Raw genomic sequence first — 20,561 nt, forward strand, 5'->3', positions numbered from 1 at the left:
ACTTGGGGGCAGGGAGTTGTGCCAGGGAGGGTACTGGGGCCCCAGGAATTCCTAGCCCCACTGGCCTAACTCCGAGAGTTAATACAAACCTCGCCCTGTAGCCTGTCCCGACGGGGTGCAGCGACTCACATATTCACTGCGGGGTTAACGTCAACAAAGGAGCTGAGAATTCAGGTGGGTCCGATCCGGAGAGGTCAGGGCACCTGCTAGACCCCGGCAGGATCGGGTCCCACATCAGCCCAGAAACTCAGGTCTTACCCCCAGGGAACAAATATAATTGATGAGTATCGTCGTGAGATGGAAGCACACCAGATGGAAGCCACCCCAGCCAGTGAGGTTGCAGGAGGGAGGATCGTTTAGCGAGGAACCAGCCACTCAGAAGCCGAGATCATTCACGGAATCGACGGCCTGCTTTGAAAAACTAACGTACCAAAATCTGACTGGCCGGGGCATGAGACCCAAGCTTATTCTTTAGGCCAACCAAAGTGCAGAAAACAGCAATGACCAGCCCAGCATCCGTGTGTGGGCGGGGGAGGATGAGGTTACCTGCCTGCCTCGGTCATTAAAATATAACGGCCCAGTAAATCACTGGATCCCTCTGAAAGGTCCACGCTGACCCCTTAGCTGCTGCATCCCCAGCAAGTCCCAGACTTGCCTTGTTGTGGCAAGAGGCCACGGTCGCAGGTTTGGTGTCTCCATCGCAGGGGCCAGGACATTAGCTGGGAGCTGGAGCCACGCCTTCTGCCTGAAGGCAAGAGGCCCCGCTCTGTGACGTCCCACCCTGCTGGCACCCGGCCTCCCCTCGCTCGCAGCACCGCGCCCTGCAGCCAGCGCAGCCCTTGGCCACCACCTCCCTCCAGAACTGGGTGTACTGGCGGTTGCAGAAGCCCAGAGTGATGGGTACCACGGCGGCACTGCTGCTCCCCACGCAGGTGAGGATGAGGAGGGTGTACTTGTCGATGAAGCTGCGGTTCTGGATGGCCAGCACCGAGACGTGCAGGCCGGCCACGTAGGGCACCCAGCACACCAGGAAGATCAGGGAGAGGCTGGCGATGCACTTGGCATGCCTCAGCTCCAGCTGCTGCTCCAGCTCCGAGGGGCCCTGGCCTTGGTTCACGGAGCGCAGCACCTTCTTGATCTCCTGCAGCTGGTGCCTGGCCACCCGCAGCACCCGGATGGACATGAAGGCCATGGCCAGGATGGAGGGGATGAGGAAGCCGTAGATCTCCAGGTAGAGGTAGGCAGTGGGGAAGACCTGGTGGTAGGAGCAGTTGGAGCTGGGTCCCCAGTGGTTCCACCCCAGCACTGGCAGGCAGGCAAAGAGCAGAGGCAGCACCCAGGTCAGCAGCAGGCAGAGGGGCACCCAGCGATGCACCCAAAAGCAATGGAAGTGCAGCGGGTAGCTGATGCATAAGTACTTCTCGTAGTGCACCACCAGCAGGTTGGCCAGCAAGGCGAGGAAGAGGAAGTTGGGGGCCACGTGGACGAAGAAGCAGATGTGGTATCCCCGGCTATCCTCGAACTGCATCCGAGGGATGAAGGGCAGGGCCGCCCCGGCCAGGAGATCAGCCGACAGCAGGCTGAGAAAGAACCAGCTGGCGGGGCCGTGCAGCTTCCGGTTGCAGAGGATCCCGAGGATGATGAAGAGGTTGGCCAGGATGATGAAGAGCGAGAGTGGGCCCGAGAGCCAGAAGATGAAGCGCATCGGGGAGCTCCCCTGCGCCCCGGCGTGCCCGGAGGAGTTCTCCATCCTCTCGCTCAGCGCTGGCGGCAGGTCGGAACGGGGTCAGCCAGTGCAGCGTGACACGAGCCGGGCGACGCTGCAGACGGGGGCGTGGGGCTCATCCTCCTCTCTCCCCCGGGACAGGCCACAGCCTCCTGCCGGGAAAGAGACCATATTGCAGCGTTATTCTCTGCCTAGACCGCTGGGACAGTGACACGCCCTCGACTGCTCGAGAATCTAACCGGCTCATGAATAAGCAAGACCATTTCCTGTCTAAGCAGCACGAGCCTGCAGCGATGATGACATCGGGCCCAGATGGCGTAAGATCTCCCCAGCCTCCCTGTCCTTTGGAGTCCGCCCCCCCGGATACACGAACAGGAGACCACCACCTCGCTGCCTCCAAGGAACTTACAAAGGTCAGGCCCGATCAAAATTTGGCCAGAGCCCCCAAGGACAACCCAGGATGCTGGGTGAGGGGGAGTCTGGAGGGTGCTCAGCGGGGGCATTCACTCTTCAGAGTCAGTGCTGAGCCCCACATCACAGAATAGGGCTAGGGAGCTGCACTGGAGGGAGCGGGGTGGCCCACCCAGCCGGAAGCGTTGTGCCAAGTTTTTTTTTAAACTCAGGCCTAAAACCAAGTGACTGATATGCTCGCTCATGGCTGTGAAAGATCCCTTGACACTTTGAGCAAGAGTCTAAGCTACTGCACAGGGTGCCCCCTTCAAAGAGAAGACAAAGCAGCAACATATACAAAAAAAGCCTTTAAACCCCCCCCCCCCCCGATTTAAATTAATTGCCGAGCAAAAAGGCCGCGTATGTGAGAAAACGAATAACGAGCTGTCGATAGCTCTAAATAGCTAGAGATGTAATTCTTGGGTTTTTTTATTTATTTAAAGAGCAACGTCTACAAAAATCACCTGTCCACAGAGCCGGGCAATTCCGACACAGCAAACAAAAACGAATAATCCATAATATCATCGCAAGAGATTCAGTCACAGTTCCATGACTGCGGCCCAAGAGAGATTTGATTTAATTCCTGCCCATATTCAGCTATTGGTCAATAAATAAATTGATCGTTGCGAACGTCCAACTCTTCAGAACCACAAAGTCAAACAGGCAGGAGGAAGGACTCTTCGTTCTAAATCTCTGTTGAAATCGTGTGTCTGCACCGCAGGGAGGTCACTCTTGGCAGCAGATCTCTACCTAACCGACCAGCATGGTTAGATTGTGAAAGTCTCTCTCTGCTGTGTTATGAAAAGCAACACGTTAAAAATGGCTTGGGATTAGGGATTAGGTACTTTACTCAAAGATTGGCTGGCTAATAAAGCCACCAGAGCTCCTGTTCTCGTGAACGATCGTCTCAAAACACAGTGCTACGATCTAACGCCTCCCCTTCCGTATGCGTTGTCTGCTAGTGCCAGTGGTCTGGGACATTTTTAGTAGTGGGGGTACTGAAAGCCAGCCCCGTTACCCCCCCCCCACCCAGAGGTGGGGAGCAGGGCTGTGTCTCCAGGAGGGGGGCACCCAGAAAGGGGTAAGGGAGCTGAGACCACAGCTGGGGGCGGATGTTGGGCCAGGAGCGGAGCCCCGGGCGGGGGCCGGCAACCGGGACCCCATGTGCGGGGCCAAGAGCAGAGCCCCGTCCATGGGGCCAGGTGCGGAGCCCCAGGCGTGGAGCCCTGGGAACAGGGCCCCCACTGAGCAGGGGGCCGGGCATGGGGCCCTGGGCACAGGGCCAGCAGCCAGGGCCCCAGGGAGCAGAGGCCCGGGAGTGGAGTTGGGGCAGGCGCGGGGCCCTGGGCCAGCAGCTGGGACCGGAGCCCCAGGTGAGGTGAGGGGTTGGGGAGCGGAGTGCGGGTGGAGGGCCGGGAGCAGGGCATAGGCACAGGAATCACCCCCAAGTTTTATGCACAGAGCCAGCAGCTGGGGAGTGGGACCCCTGGGGGTGCTGAAGCACCCCCTGCACCCCTACTTCCCACGTCTCTGGCTAGTGCTTTATTGCAGTTCAGTCCTCTTCAGATCGATTGCTCCTTGGGCCTCGCTGTAGTTACGCTTCAGGTTGGTAGAAGCGATGAGAATCTGAGTGTGTTGATGTTCCAGGTCGCTACCCTCACTTGCACAGAATGTCTGGGGTGAGGAGGAGACAATTGGTAGGTCACCTTGGACTAGGGACTGGCTTGCCATGCCTCAGTTTCCCCACCTGTAATAATCTGGGCAAGAGGCTTTGCGATGTGGGGGCAAAAGGTGCTATCTGCAGGGTCATGATGTGCAGCAGGGCAGAGGTTAACAGTGTTAGGATATAGATATTCAGGCCTGTCTGTAAAGGCCTATACTCTAAGAATTTAGATGTATTCTTATCACTTCGCTAGTTCTAGAAGTACAAAAGAGAGACTCAAAATCACTTTCTGACTGTATAAGGCCTTTTCTCCCTGTGACAGGCTGAGGCCCTGTTCTTAGGCTGAGATCTTTGGCTAAGCAGCGGGGGCAACCATTAGCTGGGAAGCGACCGGCCACCTCCTCCCATTCCAAACTAGTCACATTGAAATAAGGCAACCTGGGGCTGTTCGAAAGGTGATCTGACCTATCACCTCCAGAGAACAGGAAGAGCCTAGAGGATGTAAAAGGAAATTTAGTTTGATAGTTTTCTGTTCAGTAAGAACTCACTTATCAATAGACACAGCTGGGAAACCCTTATGTCTTTATAGACGTAGTTGTGAAATCCTCACTTCTGTATTGTTTCGTCACTTTGCTCCCCCCAGGAGATCCACCGGAGCGCAGGGACTCCTTGCTGAGACTGCCAGAATGGGGACCAATCCCTGCCCAAGGCAATGCCCTTTCCCGTACCCGCCCTGCTGGGAAAGGTAGGGGGACTGCCTGGGGACCAGCGCAGTTAAACTGATGGGAAGCCCCAGACGGAGGACACTTCGAGCACCCAGCAACGGAGGCGTCAAGGCCCGAGTTCCATTCACAGCCCATTGAGTTAACCCACCGGCAGCTGCCACCCGGCTCATTTACAAAGAGCCAGAGAATCATAAAACGCTTTCCGCCAGGGAAACATGCTTTGCCTTCGGGGCAAGAGCGGCAGGCGGTTGCCGGAGCAATAACAGCCATGGGGATGCGCCTTTAATGGACCCATAAAGAGCCCCTGGGAAGGAGCAGGCTTGTTAGGGAGTCGGCAGATTGCCCACGCCGGGAGCCAATTACATCATTACAGCTAGATAATGACCGGCAGGAGCCTTTGATCACGCCAGACCGCCCCAGCTCAGAGCAGGACACAGCGGAACAAGCTGATCAGCTTTTATTTCATTAAAATGTTGTTTTCTGTTTTGAAGAGGATTCATCTCAGGGGAAATGCATGGCCAGCAGGGCAATGGCTTCTGCTCAGCCAGGCTAAAGCATGGAACCGGAACTCAGGAGATCTTGCATCCGTGCTTGGCTCTGGATGGGAGAGCTGAGTTTTATTCCAAGTTCTGCCAGTGACCCTGCCCAAGTCATTGTGCCTCAGTTTCCCCATCTGCAAAATGGAGTTAATGCCAGTGGCCCACTTGGGTGGAAAGTGCTTGAAAATCAAATGTGCAGGAGGTAAGGGCGGCGTGTGACAAGGCACTGATAGGTTTTAGTACATGGACAAATTGGTTACTACAAACTGGGCTGAGACCTGCTAACTCGTTTCATATGATCCAGGCAGCAGGGAGTAACCAGTTCTGTTAGCACCCCGGGGTTCCGATTTAAACCAGCAATGATGAAAGGGTCAGAGTGTCTCTCTTCTTGTAGCATGCAACTCCTAACTCAGGGCCTGCTTCCAGCCTGTGCTGTAGAGGTGAAATGTTTTTATATCCCCTTCCTAGCCCCTATGAGCTTGACCCACAGAAACCTGAGAGCAGGAGTAGGACCTTCCAGGTGGCAGGATCTTGGCTCAGAGGCAGTGACAGGGAACCGTCTCCTCTCTCCCAAAAAGAAATATTTCGGATGTTCTGGGAGCTGCTTCTTCTAGGGCAGTGGTTTTCAAGCTGTGGTCCAGGGACGCCTTGGGGGGGCCGCAGACTATGTCTAAGATTTCCAAAGGGGTCTGGCCTCTCCATTCCAAAAATTTTAAGGTTGAAAGCCACTGTTCTAGGGCCCCTTTCTACCAATCACCAGAAAATTCTTACAGTTCTTTTTACACCCACGAACCCTCCAAATGGGACCTTGAGGGACAGTAATTTGGTTGTACAGAAGAACGTCATGGTGGGAAGTGGAGGTAAGGCCCAGAGTATAATAAAACACACGTTTTATTGTCTCAGAAAACATCCAGTCAATGTGCAGCAACAATGAAAAAAGCTAACAGAATGCTGGAAATCATTAAGAAAGGGACAGAAAATATCATGTTGCCTCTATATAAATCCATGGTACGCCCACATCTTGAGTACTGTGTTCAAATGTGGTCGCCCCATCTCAAAAAAATATATATTGGAATTGGAAAAGGTTCAGAAAAGGGCAACAAAAATTATTAGGGGTATGGAACGGCTTCCATATGAGGAGAGATTAATAAGACTGGGACTTTTCAGCTTGGAAAAGAGACGACTAAGGGGGGATATGATTGAGGTCTATAAAAGTAGGACTGGTGCAGAGAAAGTAGATTTGAGAAGTAGTTAACAACACTTCCTTAACACAAGAACTAGAGGTCACCAAATAGGCAGCAGGTTTAAAACAAATAAAAGGAAGTATTTCTCCACACAACGCATAGTCAGTCTGTGGAATCAGAGAATATCAGGGTTGGAAGGGACCTCAGGAGGTATCTAGTCCAACCCCCTGCTCAAAGCAGGACCAACCCCGACTAAATCATCCCAGCCAGGGCTTTGTCAAGCCTGACCTTGAAAACTTCTAAGGAAGGAGATTCCACCACCTCCCTAGGTAACCCATTCCAGTGTTTCACCTCCCTCCTAGTGAAAAAGTTTTTCCTAATATCCAACCTAAACCTCCCCCACTGCAACTTGAGACCATTGCTCCTCGTTCTGTCATCTGCCACCACTGAGAACAGTCTAGATCCATCCTCTTTGGAACCCCCTTTCAGGTAGTTGAAAGCAGCTATCAAATCCCCCCTCATTCTTCTCTTCCGCAGACTAAACATCCCCAGTTCCCTCAGCCTCTCCTCATAAGTCATGTGCTCCAGCCCCCTAATAATTTTTGTTGCCCTCCGCTGGATGTTTTCCAATTTTTCCACATCCTTCTTGTAGTGTGGGGCCCAAAACTGGACACAGTACTCCAGATGAGGCCTCACCAATGTCGAATAGAGGGGACCGATCACGTCCCTCGAGCTGCTGGCAATGCCCCTACTTATACATCCCAAAATGCCATTGGCCTTCTTGGCAAAAAGGGCACACTGTTGACTCCTTGCCAGAGGATGTTGTGAAGGCCAAGACCATAACAGGGTTCAAAAAAGAACTAGATAAATTCATGGAGGAGATCCAACTATGGCTATTAGCCAAGATGGGCAGGGATGGTGTAACAGAATCAGAGACTCTCAGGGTTGGAAGGGACCTCAGGAGGTATCTAGTCCAACCCCCTGCTCAAAGCAGGACCAATCCCCAACTAAATCATCCCAGCCAGGGCTTTGTCAAGCCTGACCTTAAAAACCTCTAAGGAAGGAGATTCCACCACCTCCCTAGATAACCCATTCCAGTGCTTCACCACCCTCCTACTGTCCCTAGCCTCTGTTTGCCCGAAGCTGGGAATGGGTGACAGAGGATGGATCACTGGATGATTCCCTGTTCTGTTCACTCCCTCTGGGGCACCTGGCCCTGGCCACTGTTGGAAGCCAGGATCCTGGGCTAGACGGACTTTTGGTCGGAGCCAGTAGGGCCATTCTTATATACCACCAGTCATCCAACATCCTTCACAGCCTTTATTGGTATGGTGGTTGCTTCACCTAGCCCCGAGATCCAGGCACCTCTGGGGTGGAATGCAGCAGCTATTTCACAGCACCCAGCAACGCTGTAAGCCAGTTTGGGCAAGAAGCGATAAAGCATTCGGTATCTAAATTCAACAGGAAAAGAAGAAGAAGCAGCAAGTGAATTCCTTCCTGGTGGGAATGTGGCCAGAGCAGTGGGAGAACTCTTCTGAAAAGTGCCAGCCAATCTTCGTTAAGCACAGCTGCTTAGGAGAGTGGGGTTTTCACCTCACTGCTCAAATCAGCAGCCCTGGGGTTAGCTGAAACCATTTTAAACAGACTGAAACTGATGCTCTCCAGAGGAGTAAAAGTTTTAACGTTATCGGTTTTAAATCTAGTTCATTCCGCTAAACAGATCGTTTCCTGGCCCCACTCCTGTGGTATCTGACCCCCTCGCACTCTTTCCTGCGGTGACTCTCAACCTTTCCGGACAACTGTCCCCCTTTCAGGAGGCTGATTTGTCTTGCGTCCCCTAAGTTTCACCTCACTTAAAAACTACTTGCTTACAAAATCAGACATAAAAATACAGAAGTGTCATGGCACACCATGACTGAAAGACTACCGACTTGCTCATTTTTACCATATAATTATAAAATAAATCCATTGGAATATAAACATTGTACTGACATGTCAGAGTCCGGTGTATAGAGCAGTGTAAACAAGTCATTGTCTGTATGACATTTTAGTTTGTCCCGACTTCGCTAGTGCTTTTTATGTAGCCTGTTGTAAAACTAGGCAACTACCTAGTAAATGGACGTACCCCCGGAAGCCCTCCGCGTACCCCCATGGGTCCACATACCCCTGGTTTAGGACCACTGCTTTAATGAACTTACCCTCCCAACAGCCATAGGAAACAGAAGTGCCATTTTCCCCATTCTGCAGCTGAGGTGTAGAAACACTAAGAGACTGGCCCAAGGCCACCCAGGAAGGCTGTAGCAGAGCAGGAAACTGACCTCGGGCTTCCGAGTCCCAGTCTTGCACCCAAGAAATACAAACATGGATCCTTCTAATGAGAAACCTTCACCACTGAGACTTGAAACTGAAAATGCATTATCTAGTGAATTACAGAGCTGTCTCTTGTTGCGTCTTGGCAGCGCCGGGCACAACGGGGCCCTGATCTCAGCTACAAGTCATCTCCTCTTGCCATAAACAGCCAACCCCACGTAACAGCTGCCCTGAATAAAGACCCAGAGCAAGGGTCTTTCCTTATGTGCCAAAGCAGCTCCATTCCTCCCATATCACTCTAGCTAGAAGAAAAACAAGCAAACTCACACCTGGCCGTGCTCGCTGCAGACCAACGCGGGATCCCGGACTCGCAAGGAGAGTAACTGCTCTGCTGCCAATGCAATCACCTCCTCTGGCATTCGGCAAGTTGTGCCCTTTCCCTCCTGCAGCCCACGCACTGTGGAAAGGGCAGCCCCGCTGGCCACAGCATGAGTGCAGAGAAGGCACTGGAGTGTGATGGGAACAGACAGTCTTCAGCCACTCCCCTACTGGGGAAGGGCCAGGGGAGCCAATAGGTCTTTCCCATCTTTAGCTGGGCTGGTTCTTCTCCTTCTCCCAGGCTGAGCAGCCCCCCCCACCCCCCCATCTCCAAATCCCTGGCAGCAGGCCTGGGAAAAAAAGGGAGGGGGCACGATTCCACTAGTAAATGCACACACAGGGAAGCATTGCCAAGTTCTCTGCTGAGCTCTGGCTTTCCCCAGGACTCTTTCCTTGGGGAGTCTGGTGTCTTAACGGGGCGAGACCAGCCAGGAGGGCATCCCGCTGCATTCTGCAGGTGTCCACGGCTGTGCCAGGGGATCCAGAGATTGCAAGCTGCCCTGGAGCACAGCCTGCCCTTCCCCACCACACTCCTTCCTTCCTGCCTGGGCTGAGATAAGTTTGCCTCAGCGTACAACGGAAATGTGCACAAGCGCATTAACAGAACCGGGCTTTGTCCACCCCACCCCCTGGCACCGTGGCCCCCCTCCAGAGACCGGAGCTGCATAAAGGAGAGAGGGTAGGTTAAAAGCATGTAGGATAAATTAAGAAAATGCAACGGGCCAGGGGCAACAAGGCAGCATCAGCTTGTGTTTTGATAACATCTCTCTTCAGGAGATCCCAAAGCGCTTTAGACAGCAGTTAGTTAAGCCCCTTATGCCTGTGTATTATCCCCCTTTTATATATGGGGAAACTGAGCCACGGGGGGGGTGGGGGGGGAGTGAGTCACTCCAGAAGTCATTGGCAGAGCTGGGAACAGAACCCAGGGATCTAGGTGTCTCGGCCGCCCCAACTGGCAGGACTCTGAAGGGGAGGCGGCAGACATAGGACAGAAGGAAACTGCAAAGAGCCTGGCCAGATCAGGGGCCCAGGGGCTGCAGGAAGCGAGGGGGAACAGAGCCCTCATGAGCGTAAAGCCCTGATGCCAAGACCCTCCCAATTCCCCAGAACCAGCTTCTCGGGCTGGGCCACGGTCGCAAGGAGCCTGCTATCCACCCCTCCCCATACAGCCTCCAGGGGAACAGGCACCATCTGCCCTCTCTGACTCCTGCATGGAGCGGGCTAGCAGGGACATTGGCGATGCGTGCCCTCCTTCTGGGACAATGGGGGGGGGGGGGGAATCATGTCCCTTCCAGGGTGGGGAGGAAAAGCCACCACAATGGCTGGGCCATGCGGCCCCTTCCCCATCATCTCCCCCTCTCCCCAGCAGATCGGCCACCCTCCAGGCACAACCCCCAGCCCTGGCTGGGACAAGGGATCCTCCCTCCCCGTGTTTGGTTTGGGTCCGTGAGTCCCTGCTGCCCCCGAGAGAAGCAGTGGCCAAAAGACAACTCCCTCCCGCCCCCCGCCATGCTGGGTGTGACCCTCAGCCAGCTCCATGTGTGCCCCCTTGGACCTGGCCCTGCCATCCCTCTGGCCACACAGTAGGAAGAACGGACCAGCGGCCAAGGAGCCTGCCTGGAACTCCAGACAGCTGGATTCAATTCCCCTCTGCTCAGGTGACACTGGCCATGTGACTTGATCGCCACGCCTCAGTTCCCCTCTGTACAGTGGGGACAGCCCTGCCCTGTCTCACGGGGGAAGGGGGATAAATACGTTAGCAATTGTGCAGCGGGCAGGGTAGGCGGTCACGGGACCCCAGAGACGCACCTTGGACCCAGATACAGCAGGAGGGTTTCGGGGAGCCCTTTGGGGGCTGGCGCAGCTCTCCGGAGGCCCACAAAGGTTTCTCTTTGCTACCTTAGAGGCTTTATTCTGATGCTCCCCTGCAGCAGGCCTGAGATTTGAACGCTGGGGCTGGGATCGCTCGGAGGGGGCACCTGAGACTCTGGCACCCCCTTCCTCCATGAGGCAGGGAGATCCCCAATCGGCTGCCTTTCAGCGCATGGCCAGCAGCATGGCCGAGATCCCAGGGCAGCCTCATCTGCACCCAGGTGAGTAGAGCCTGGCATTACAGCCTGCCCAGAGAAGCTGGCTGCCTGCCCTGACACATGCTACCATCTGACGGGCCCAAACCGGGTCCAGCATGGCAGCAGTCAGGAACCAACCGGCACGGCAGGGAGACAGCGGTTGGCACACAAGAGAGGCAGCCCTATGGGGCCACAGAGAGAACTGCTGGGACACAGAGCCTTTGGAGGGGAGAGAAGGCAGAAGAGTCCCACAGTGAAGACAATTTAGGGGAATCAGTTCCCCATGGGGCAACCCCATAACCCTTCACTCCCGCATCTCATCAGCACTTCCCAGGAGCATCCACATGCAAGGAGGAGGCGGGCAGATCGGTTTCTCATTTCACCCCAGCTGCCCGCTCCCTGCAACCCCCTAGGATCTGCCAGTATCAGCGCCCAACGCCCCCCCCCCCCCTTCCCCCCCCGGGGCTAGATCCCAAAGAAGGATCTGGTGCAACAGGCGGGAGCTGCTCTGATGCCCTGGCCGACGTGGGAGACGTCGGAACAGACGGGATCCAGTACGTGAAATAATTTATATAATTAAAACATTTCATAGAAAACCCTGGGATTAGCCCTAAAACTAAACAAGGGGGGAGATGGCCAAGCGATAGCTATGAATCACTTTATGCGAAAAGGATCAGGGGTCCCCTGTGCAGTACAAGCCAACCTCCCAGCCCCCTCGAGTTCCAGCCGTGGATTGCTCTGCCTCACTTTGCTGGTGGGTTTAGTCCCCCCCCATCCCACAATGCACTGCTCTCGGCTCCCACAGTGCTCCGCTCCCTTCCAGGCGCCGACGCTAACGATCCGGGCGCTGCACGCAGAACACTTTGGCTTGGTGATCCCCGGACGTTGTCACCACTATGGACGCGTCCCTGGGAAAGAGACGGGAGATCGGATTAGAGAGGCTCGGGGGACAAAGGGCAGAGCCCCCCAGCCGCCGCCCACACTCCTTGGGTCTGGAAAGAGAAGGGGACAGAGAGACAGGCTAGTCCAGTCTAGCCTTTGCTTCCCTCGGCTCCGCCAGTGCCCCTCAAGAGGCAGAGACCTGCTCTCAGCCCGGCCTAACAAAGCACCCTGCTTAATGCAACACAGACCCCGAGTCTGATCACGTCCGGCGCCACCATTCTCGAGCCGGCTGGGGCAGGACAGCTCACGATTTCTGAGCGCAAAGCTCGCAGGCTTTAACGTATGTAGGAGCCAATCCCCGCCCTCCCCCAGCACACGCCAGCCCCGTGTCCACAGCCAGCCGAACGGGCAGACTGAGTGGGGGCCGTGCCCGCTGCAGCACGAAGGCAGACGTACCACAGGCAGAGCCCACCACAGCCACTCACTTGTTGACGGCGAAGTCCAGGATTTCCGCCGAATGGCCCCGATACTCGCTGATCAACTTCCCGGAGCGAGCATCCCACAAGCGCACGGCACCATCCAGGCTGCAGGTGTAGACCACAGCCGCGCCGTCCTCCCACAGCAGCTGCACGATCCCCGACTGCGGGCACGGAAGTCAGCGAGGGCACCGGCAGGCCGCACTCCAACCCCACCGGACAAGGGCACAGGGGCTGGCTCGCCTAGTCTGGCGGCAGACGTGGGAGCTCCACCCCACAAGGGATGTGGTGCCTGGCACTGCCTAAGGGGCGGGCAAGGGCTGCTGTCTTGACACGCTACAGGGACGTTAGGATCACTGGTCAAAGCCCACAAACCCTGCTTTTCTGGCTGGGGGCTGGGACCCAACCCAAGGCTAGGCCCAAGCCAAGGGGGCTCAGTGATGGTCCTTGGACAGAGACGGCAGCAGTGTCTAGAGGTTAGTGACAGCCGTGAGAGAATGAGGATTTATAGGGGATCAGCCAGGAGCCATGCTAGGAGCTGCCAGCCCCTGCCCTGGGCCACGGGGGCAGCCCCAGGCCTGCTAACTGGGAGGAGAGCATGCCCCCCCAGCAGATCTGAGTGATCCCAGAGCCCTCTGGGGCAGCCCGAGGTCTCCAGGGGCCACAGCTCAGGGCATCACCCCCAGAGCGCCAACTAGTGCCCGGTCCCTTACCTCGTGCTGACATCTCTGCCTCAGGCTTTGCGTGGAGATGTCGTAAATGGCCAAGGTCCCGTCCAGGTAGCCCACGGCTGCCAGCGGCATCCTGCCCCGGGGAAAGAGGGGGAGCGTGAGAGGCGGGGCATGGTGGCCTGCCGACCCCACAGAGCAGCACCTCTTTGCCAGCGGGAGACAGAAGGAAGTGAAAGGAGGGAGGGAGGGACGGACTGGTTTACCTGCCAGACCCCCTCTTAGGAGCAAAGGGGGGGTGGATTTCGAAGGAAACACCCCCCTGCCTTGCTGGCCGAGCAGCCTGGGTGGAGGAACGAGGCTTGTTCAGTCAGTCCCCGGCAAAACAGATAAATGGGACTCCTTGGATTTGTTACCAATAGGGATGATGGGGTGGGGGAGGGGGAACCCAGGTTAGGGTCCTCTAAAGAGAGCGGAGGAGAACGGCACCCTGGCCTCCCCAGGACGTGAATGCCAAGCAACATGGCAGCACCGGGACCACCCCCATGCCAAATCAGCACCCCCCTCACGCACCCACCCTCCCTCCCTCTCTTGATGCAGCTGCTGGGGTCGCCTCTGCCCATGGCCCTTCCCCAGCGTCCAGGCCCAGCCCCGGAAGGATGAGCCGGGAGGGTCAGCCTTTCGCCCACCCGGCCCGTACTCACACATTGCAGAAGCCCAGGGACTCGACCGAGTTGGATTCGGCCTCCCCCGCCGGAGGCTTTGAGGCTGCACTTTCCATCTTAAACACACAGACCACCTGGGCAGAGAGGAGACACTCCCCCATCAGAGCCAGTGGGGAGGGGGGCCTGCGAGCCAATCCAGCGTCCCGTCTCTCCCCCCACCTGGAGATTGCTGAGCCTGCTACAGCCTCGGCCAAGCCCATTTCTCTGCAGATACCACCCCTGCCCCAGAGTGGGGGCCCTGCAAATACAGACCAGGCCACTCCCCTTCCCCAATAACCAAGGGGGGTACCCATCGGCACCCAGAGACAAGAACCCGACTGGGCCAGGAGGGCAAGTGATCCCACCCTGCCACCTCCAGCCACTGGCATCCCTGAACTCCAGTAACCCAACTCTGGACAGCGAGGGCAGTGCGGTGCCTTGGCCTAGAGCCCTCTCTGCTGGCAGATCAACACCACTGCAGGTCCTCCCCGGAGCAGGCGGCCGCAGAGATCAACGAGCAGAGATCAATGAGCGACAAGCCTGAGCGAGGCCAGGCTGGGCCAGAGCAGCTCACTCTCCCAGAGCTGCAGGGCCGCCAGGAGAGGAGACTCGATTGGGGCAGGGAAGTCAAAGGAGGTTGTTAACCCAGCCCCTTCCCTAGCTTCGGCCTTCGAGCAGCAAACCTCCCAGGCTTGCCCGCTCAGGGCCCCGGGTGCCGCCACCCAGCCCCAGGGCAGTGCGAGGGCCTCACCTTGCCGGTGGCTGAGTTCACCAGCTTGGCGTGACAATCCACGGACCCAGTCATGACCAGGCTGCCATCTTTATTGCTGGTCACGCACGTCAAGGGGCCCTGATGCCCGTCCTGACCTGAGGAAAGTTCACAGCCAACGGGAGGTCAGACGCTTTGACCGTGTTCCAGTCCTGCCTGGGAGACCTCAGAGCCCAACCCAGAGCAGCTGCCCCACCAGTTCATGCCAGTTCTGCTGATGCCCCTCAATCCTGACCAACGGCCTCCCCGCGCCCTGCTGCAAGGAGCCGTGCCCCCTCCTGCCAGCATGCAGGTCTGCCAACGCCCCTCAGCTGAGGTAGCCAACGTGCCAGGTTCTGCAGAGACCAGCCACAGACTAGACTCTGGTGCATCGGAACCGCTCTCCTTGTATGGACGGACTCCCCCAGTCTCTGAGGAGAGAGCCCCTCGCCCCTCTGACGGGCATAACGAGAGTCCACGGAAAGGGGCTGGTGGACCCGGCCACCCCCCTACCCCGCCCTGTGTTCCTTTGGTGCAGACCCTCGTAAAACAGAGAAACCCAGTGCAACGCCAGCACCCTGCCCTTCCTAGCTACCAACGGACAGGGGGAATGAACCCTTCCATACCTTTAAGAACGTGGAGGGAACTTCCCTGCTTCAGGTCCCAGATGCGCACAGTCCCATCCTCATAGCCAACCACCGCTCTCTTCCCTGGACGGAGAGATGGACAACAGCCGCTTGTTAGACCCTCTCCCCCCACCCTGTCCCCACCCTATCCTTCCCCCTCCCAGGCTGCCCCCTGCATGCCAAGGGACAGAGGCCTGGGGGAAAAATCCTTGCAGGGCTCGGTGACTCCTGCCCTGACAGGGCGCCTCCTGCCTGCTGGCTGAGGGACCGACAGAGAAGACACATGGCTCCCAATCTAATTAGTTGGGGGAGTGCCCACAGAGAGTCAGTGGCTATGCCGTAACGACTGGCAGGGCTGCACCACGGCCTAGTTTCCATGCCCAGCTTCCCCAAATCCCTTCCCCGCCCTCTCCTCTCACCGTCAGGAAGGACCCTGCCGCAAGTGGCCGGGCAGCTCGGCCCCTGGAAGGTCTTGCACTCGCCGCTGGGGATCTTCCACATCCAGGAGTTCCCATCAGCTGTGCCCGCCAGCAGGACGTGGGCCTGAGGGTGCCACTCCATCCACTGGGGAAAGAGGGAGACAGAGGGGGGAGGATGCTGAAGAGCAGAGAACAGTCGGGCCTGGGGGGAGCCAGACGTTACAGGCCTGGCTCAGCCCAAGAGGATCCACAAGCGGGACCCACAGAAGGGAATCCAGGCTGGGCACTTGGCTCCCTCTAGAGCTGGCTCCATACCACCTCCCCTGCTGGCGGGCACACGATCAGGGAGATGTGTGCAGTCACCTCCAGGTACGCTGCCCCAGCATCCATAGACGCAAGCGGTTCAAAGCCAAACTTTGAAAAGCACAGGACTTCTCTCTAGGCTCTCTCTGACTGGGTGACCTTACACAAGTCACTGCCCCTCCGTGACTCAGTTTCCCCCGTTGAACACGCACTTTCAGCTTTTTGGAGGAACTACACAATACACAGCGAGTTGAAAGCGTCCAGCTCCCTACCTAAAGGGACATGATTAAATCAGAAGCGGCATTCAGGATACAACCGTCCTCACCAGCATCAGTTACGCCAGGTAACTAGAAATGGTTTCAAAATCCAGTTTGCTTCTCCCCACTGAACTGGGCCTGGTCTACGCTACAGAATTTTCCTGGTAAAATCTGCCTAATTTCAGCACATCTTCACAAGTCCACACAATGCTTTGATTCCTGTTGGTAACACCCAGACTTCCCCTTGGTGCAATGAAGAAGAGGGAGAAGAAACAAACAAGGAAGGACGTGTTCTCTGATCTTTTCATCGAAGGTTCACATACGGGAGGAGAGGCAGAGGGACCAGGAGCTACACAGAGAAATCCCCCATCATGCAGCTCCTGAGACAGCCAACAGATGCTACAAAACTTTCTGAAGCAAAACTCCCTGAGGCTTCCAACCCGTCAGCCACTGCACCACCCAGACCATTCTACGTTCCCAGGATCTGCCCCATACACCCCACTCCCCCGCCCCGGCCAAGAAGCCACCATCACATGCTGCATCATCCTTTCCAGTGGAAATCAGGAGATCTCTTCAGCCTAGGAGATAGGAACTAGACCTGTCAGCTTCACTTCCTGGAGAAAGTTCCCAGGCACCAGCCCATGGCTCCTGACAATCCAGGCTGAGGTTCTAGGTGGTCTCTTAAAAAAAGAAACTTCACCCCCTCGAGTGGGGTCTGGGCTCCAGATTTCATGAGTGACACCCCTTTCATTCCCTCTCACCTCCAAGTCGCCCACGTCGAACGACCAGATCTCTTTCTTCGTGTCCACCTGCCACACTTTGATCAGTCCACTCATGTCCCCTGTGGCCACAAACATGGAGTCGTGGCTGAAACCTGCGCAGGTGACGGAGTCCTTGTGACCTGAAGAGACAGCAATGGGGAAGCAGGGGATAGTGATTTAGCCAGCCTTGGTTAGCTGCGGTGATTAAGGCAGATAACATCAAGCCAAGCACTGAAGATTATCCACAACAGAAGGTTGGCTCCAGGCTCCAGCAGTTGCAGGCCATTAGATTTACCTGTACGGCTCATCATCCCTAAAGATCCCAGCTTTCTGTCTTTTCCATCCACCATGACAATGCAGCTCTCTCTGGGGTGAAACACGGCAGCTGTTTAACACCGCACAGTAACACCCCGAAAGGGAGCACACCACAACCACCAGGAATTGAAGCAGAACCTGCCATAGGCCAGAGAATGGTCCAACTCAGCACATCTCACCTGAGCATTCAAACAGGCGTTCACCATCACTCAGCCGCCACACGAATGCCTTGTCGTCCTCCCCGCCTGTCACCGCCAGGGTGTTGGTCGTGGGATCGAGGCTCACGCAGAAAACGGAGGCTTCACGGGACAGAACAGTGTCAATAAATATCACCTACCGAATGAACACGGAATGCCAGCCAACTTCCCAGCTCCCGCTTCGTTAGGGCTCAACCCCAGACAGGCTCGATTGCAGATCGGGATCATTTTAAGCTCATTAACCCCCGAGACCCAGGATAGGAGCTGGTCGCTTGGGGCGTAGACAATGTTAGACAAACGTGCCATGGCTACACCAGCATCGGCCATGGCGCAAGGCAAGGGAGGGGCTGATCTAGCAGGCCAGGAAGAAGGGATACCAGGCTAGATGGTGGCTGTCTCAGGTGCTGACTGGTCGGTTTGGCTTTTGGCGAGCAGAGTGGCAGCAACTTGGTCCAGGATTGCCCCGCCCTTCTTCAAGCTCCCACTTATAAGTCAGCTGGTCCCCAGCCTTGATGGAGAAGCTCCTGCTACTATGATCGGCCAGCAGCTAGTCACTAGGGAGCAATTGAAGGCTCGGACCATGATCATATTCTATGATTCTATGACCCTCCAGGGGGAAAGTCCCAGGAACATCTTGTCTGAACACACGGGCCGGCACAACCCCACTAAGGAAAGCCAGGGGCGAAGCCAGCTCTTGGAGGGAACTCAACTGACCAAGCCCTGCCCCATTTTCAGCGAGGGGGTGCAGAGATCACCCCTCACCCTGGCAGGGCCGACCCACCTGGCAAGATCCCCCTGAGCCCTCGTGTAGCTGGAGCAGCTGAGTTTGGAGAAAGCTACAATGAACATCAGGACAGGAGACAACACACATGAGGTGTCAATACAGCAGTGCCCGCCCCTGCCCCCAGCTTACCCGAGTGCTCAGAGAAAGTGACCTCACTGTCATCCTGGGCCTCCATGCCATCCTCCACCCCCTCGTCTTCCTCCTCCGTCTCCCAGGCCTGCTCCTCAGCCCCTTGGATGGCCTCCTCGTCAAAATCCACATCTTCCATCTCATTGGCCAGGTCGTCTGCAGGGGAAAAGCCGGGGAACGTAAGCACTGGAAGTGTGGGGGGGTATTCTGCCCCCCTCAGCTCACGCACATTGCTTGCAGAAAGGGCCAGATGAGACATTTCCCTGGGAGGCGGGGGGTGATGTAGGCAGAGTCCGGCTCCACCGGGCAGAGGCCTCCCTCAGTGCGCTTGCAAGCCAGTTCCACTGCCTCCCTGTTGGACAGCAGGGTTTTCAGTACCAGGCCGCACTCATTCACTGAGGTCCTCTGAACAGATCGGACGCCCAGGAGGAGTCAGGGGACCGGGCCTCGTTAATGCAACTACTGGGGCTCTCTAGGCCCTAGTCCCCCCGCTCCCCACAGCAAGCCAGTGGCCTGCATGTCATGTGCTGGTTTCAGTCCACTCGATGCAGGACAAACATCCATGCCACAAAACCCAGCATCGTCGCGGCTGGCCCCGGTTTGGCAGCTTCAGCAAAGAGACCCAGGACAGAAGAGGCCCCCGGAGCCGATCTCCCCTCTGGGCCCTAGGGAGAGGGCCCTCCACAGGCCATTCTGCAGGGTGTCCTGCTGCAGTGCAGGCGAGGGACAGAGGGTTCAAGCTGCTCCCGTGGGACCCTCCAGCGGCAGGAGAAGGAGCCGCCCCAGGGACGGACAGGCAGGATCCACATGGGTGGCAGAGCTAGGGGAAGGGGCCGCAATGCAGACGGGCCAGAAGCGGGTCCAAACACACACACCCAAGATCCTACAGCAAGACTCCCACTCGGCTCCCGACTCCCCTAGGGCAGGGACCCACCTGCAGAGCCGCCGCCCACCCCGCTCCCGACTCCCCTAGGGCAGGGACCCACCTGCAGAGCCGCCGCCGCCCCCCCGGCTCCCGACTCCCCTAGGGCAGGGACCCACCTGCCGAGCCGCCGCCGCCCCCCCGGCTCCCGACTCCCCTAGGGCAGGGACCCACCTGCCGAGCCGCCGCCGCCGCCCCCCCCGGCTCCCGACTCCCCTAGGGCAGGGACCCACCTGCCGAGCCGCCGCCGCCCCCCCGGCTCCCGACTCCCCTAGGGCAGGGACCCACCTGCCGAGCCGCCGCCGCCCCCCCGGCTCCCGACTCCCCTCGGGCAGGGACCCACCTGCAGAGCCGCCGCCGCCCCCCCGGCTCCCGACTCCCCTCGGGCAGGGACCCACCTGCAGAGCCGCCGCCGCCCCCCCGGCTCCCGACTCCCCTCGGGCAGGGACCCACCTGCAGAGCCGCCGCCGCCCCCCCGGCTCCCGACTCCCCTCGGGCAGGGACCCACCTGCAGAGCCGCCGCCGCCCCCCCGGCTCCCGGCTCCTGACTCCCCTGGGGCAGGGACCCACCTGCAGAGCCGCCGCCACCCCCCAGGCTCCCGACTCCCTTAGGGCAGGGACCCACCAGCAGAGCCGCCGCCGCCGCCCCCCCAGGCTCCCGACTCCCCTAGGGCAGGGACCCACCTGCAGAGCCGCCGCCGCCGCCCCCCCAGGCTCCCGACTCCCCTGGGGCAGGGACCCACCTGCCGAGCCGCCGCCGCCCCCCCGGCTCCCGACTCCCCTCGGGCAGGGACCCACCTGCAGAGCCGCCGCCGCCCCCCCGGCTCCCGACTCCCCTGGGGCAGGGACCCACCTGCAGAGCCACCGCCGCCCCCCCGGCTCCCGACTCCCCTCGGGCGGCGCCGCCCCCCAGGCCCGGCCCATCCCCCCGCTCACCGGGGCCGGGCGGGCCCAGCTCCACCACCTCGATGATCTCCTCGTCCCCGTGGAAGTGCACCGCGCCCGCGGCGGCGGCGCCGCCCTCCCCGGGGCCGGGCTCCATGCCGGGCTGGCTGCGGGCTGCGCTCGGCCTCGGGGCGCCCCGTCCGCCCGCGCGCCGCCAAGCCTGGCCCAGGGAGAGGGGCGGTGCCCGGCTCCGCCAATCGCCGAGCGGGGCTGGGGCGCCCGAGCCAATCGCCGCTCCCGGCGCGGTAAGCCCCGCCCGTCGGCGGGCTGGCGGGCCCCCGCCGGGCATTCTGGGAGTTGTAGTCGGCCCGGGCCGCGGCTGGGGGCCGCTGGGAGTCCCGGGTCCGCCTCGCCCTGAGCATTCTGGGAGTGGTCGTCGTC

At 58.2% G+C, this 20,561-nt stretch overlaps 2 protein-coding genes across 2 annotated transcripts; both read right to left on the bottom strand.

Moving 5' to 3' along the window:
• Window positions 1-437: 437 nt before the first annotated feature.
• On the bottom strand, window positions 438-1,872 carry GPBAR1 (G protein-coupled bile acid receptor 1). The gene has a single exon (XM_077830096.1). It carries the CDS (start codon window positions 1,748-1,750, stop codon window positions 716-718), a length of 1,035 nt encoding a protein of 344 aa, XP_077686222.1. The 5' UTR covers window positions 1,751-1,872; the 3' UTR covers window positions 438-715.
• A 9,722-nt stretch (window positions 1,873-11,594) lies between these two features.
• On the bottom strand, window positions 11,595-20,330 carry AAMP (angio associated migratory cell protein). The gene is made up of 11 exons (XM_077830272.1): window positions 20,172-20,330; window positions 18,314-18,469; window positions 17,383-17,502; window positions 16,889-17,028; window positions 15,568-15,712; window positions 15,149-15,232; window positions 14,526-14,641; window positions 13,775-13,869; window positions 13,116-13,206; window positions 12,412-12,566; window positions 11,595-11,952 (listed from the first exon to the last, which is right to left on the bottom strand). Exons 1-11 carry the CDS (start codon window positions 20,275-20,277, stop codon window positions 11,877-11,879), a joined length of 1,284 nt encoding a protein of 427 aa, XP_077686398.1. The 5' UTR covers window positions 20,278-20,330; the 3' UTR covers window positions 11,595-11,876.
• Window positions 20,331-20,561: the final 231 nt, after the last annotated feature.

Source organism: Eretmochelys imbricata, chromosome 11, assembly GCF_965152235.1.
Source record: "Eretmochelys imbricata isolate rEreImb1 chromosome 11, rEreImb1.hap1, whole genome shotgun sequence".
Taxonomy (NCBI): domain Eukaryota; kingdom Metazoa; phylum Chordata; order Testudines; family Cheloniidae; genus Eretmochelys; species Eretmochelys imbricata.

Bases quoted from the DNA above. Each gene is read 5' to 3' on its own strand.
- AAMP (XM_077830272.1), bottom strand. From the start codon at position 20,277: ATGGAGCCCGGCCCCGGGGAGGGCGGCGCCGCCGCCGCGGGCGCGGTG. The intron at 13,870-14,525 runs GTGAGGCCCTCG...CTCTCTGCCCAG, and splicing joins TGAACTCAGCCACCGGCAAG to GTGGTCTGTGTGTTTAAGAT. The intron at 13,207-13,774 runs GTGAGTACGGGC...TCCCCGGGGCAG, and splicing joins TCCCTGGGCTTCTGCAATGT to GATGCCGCTGGCAGCCGTGG.
- GPBAR1 (XM_077830096.1), bottom strand. From the start codon at position 1,750: ATGGAGAACTCCTCCGGGCACGCCGGGGCGCAGGGGAGCTCCCCGATG.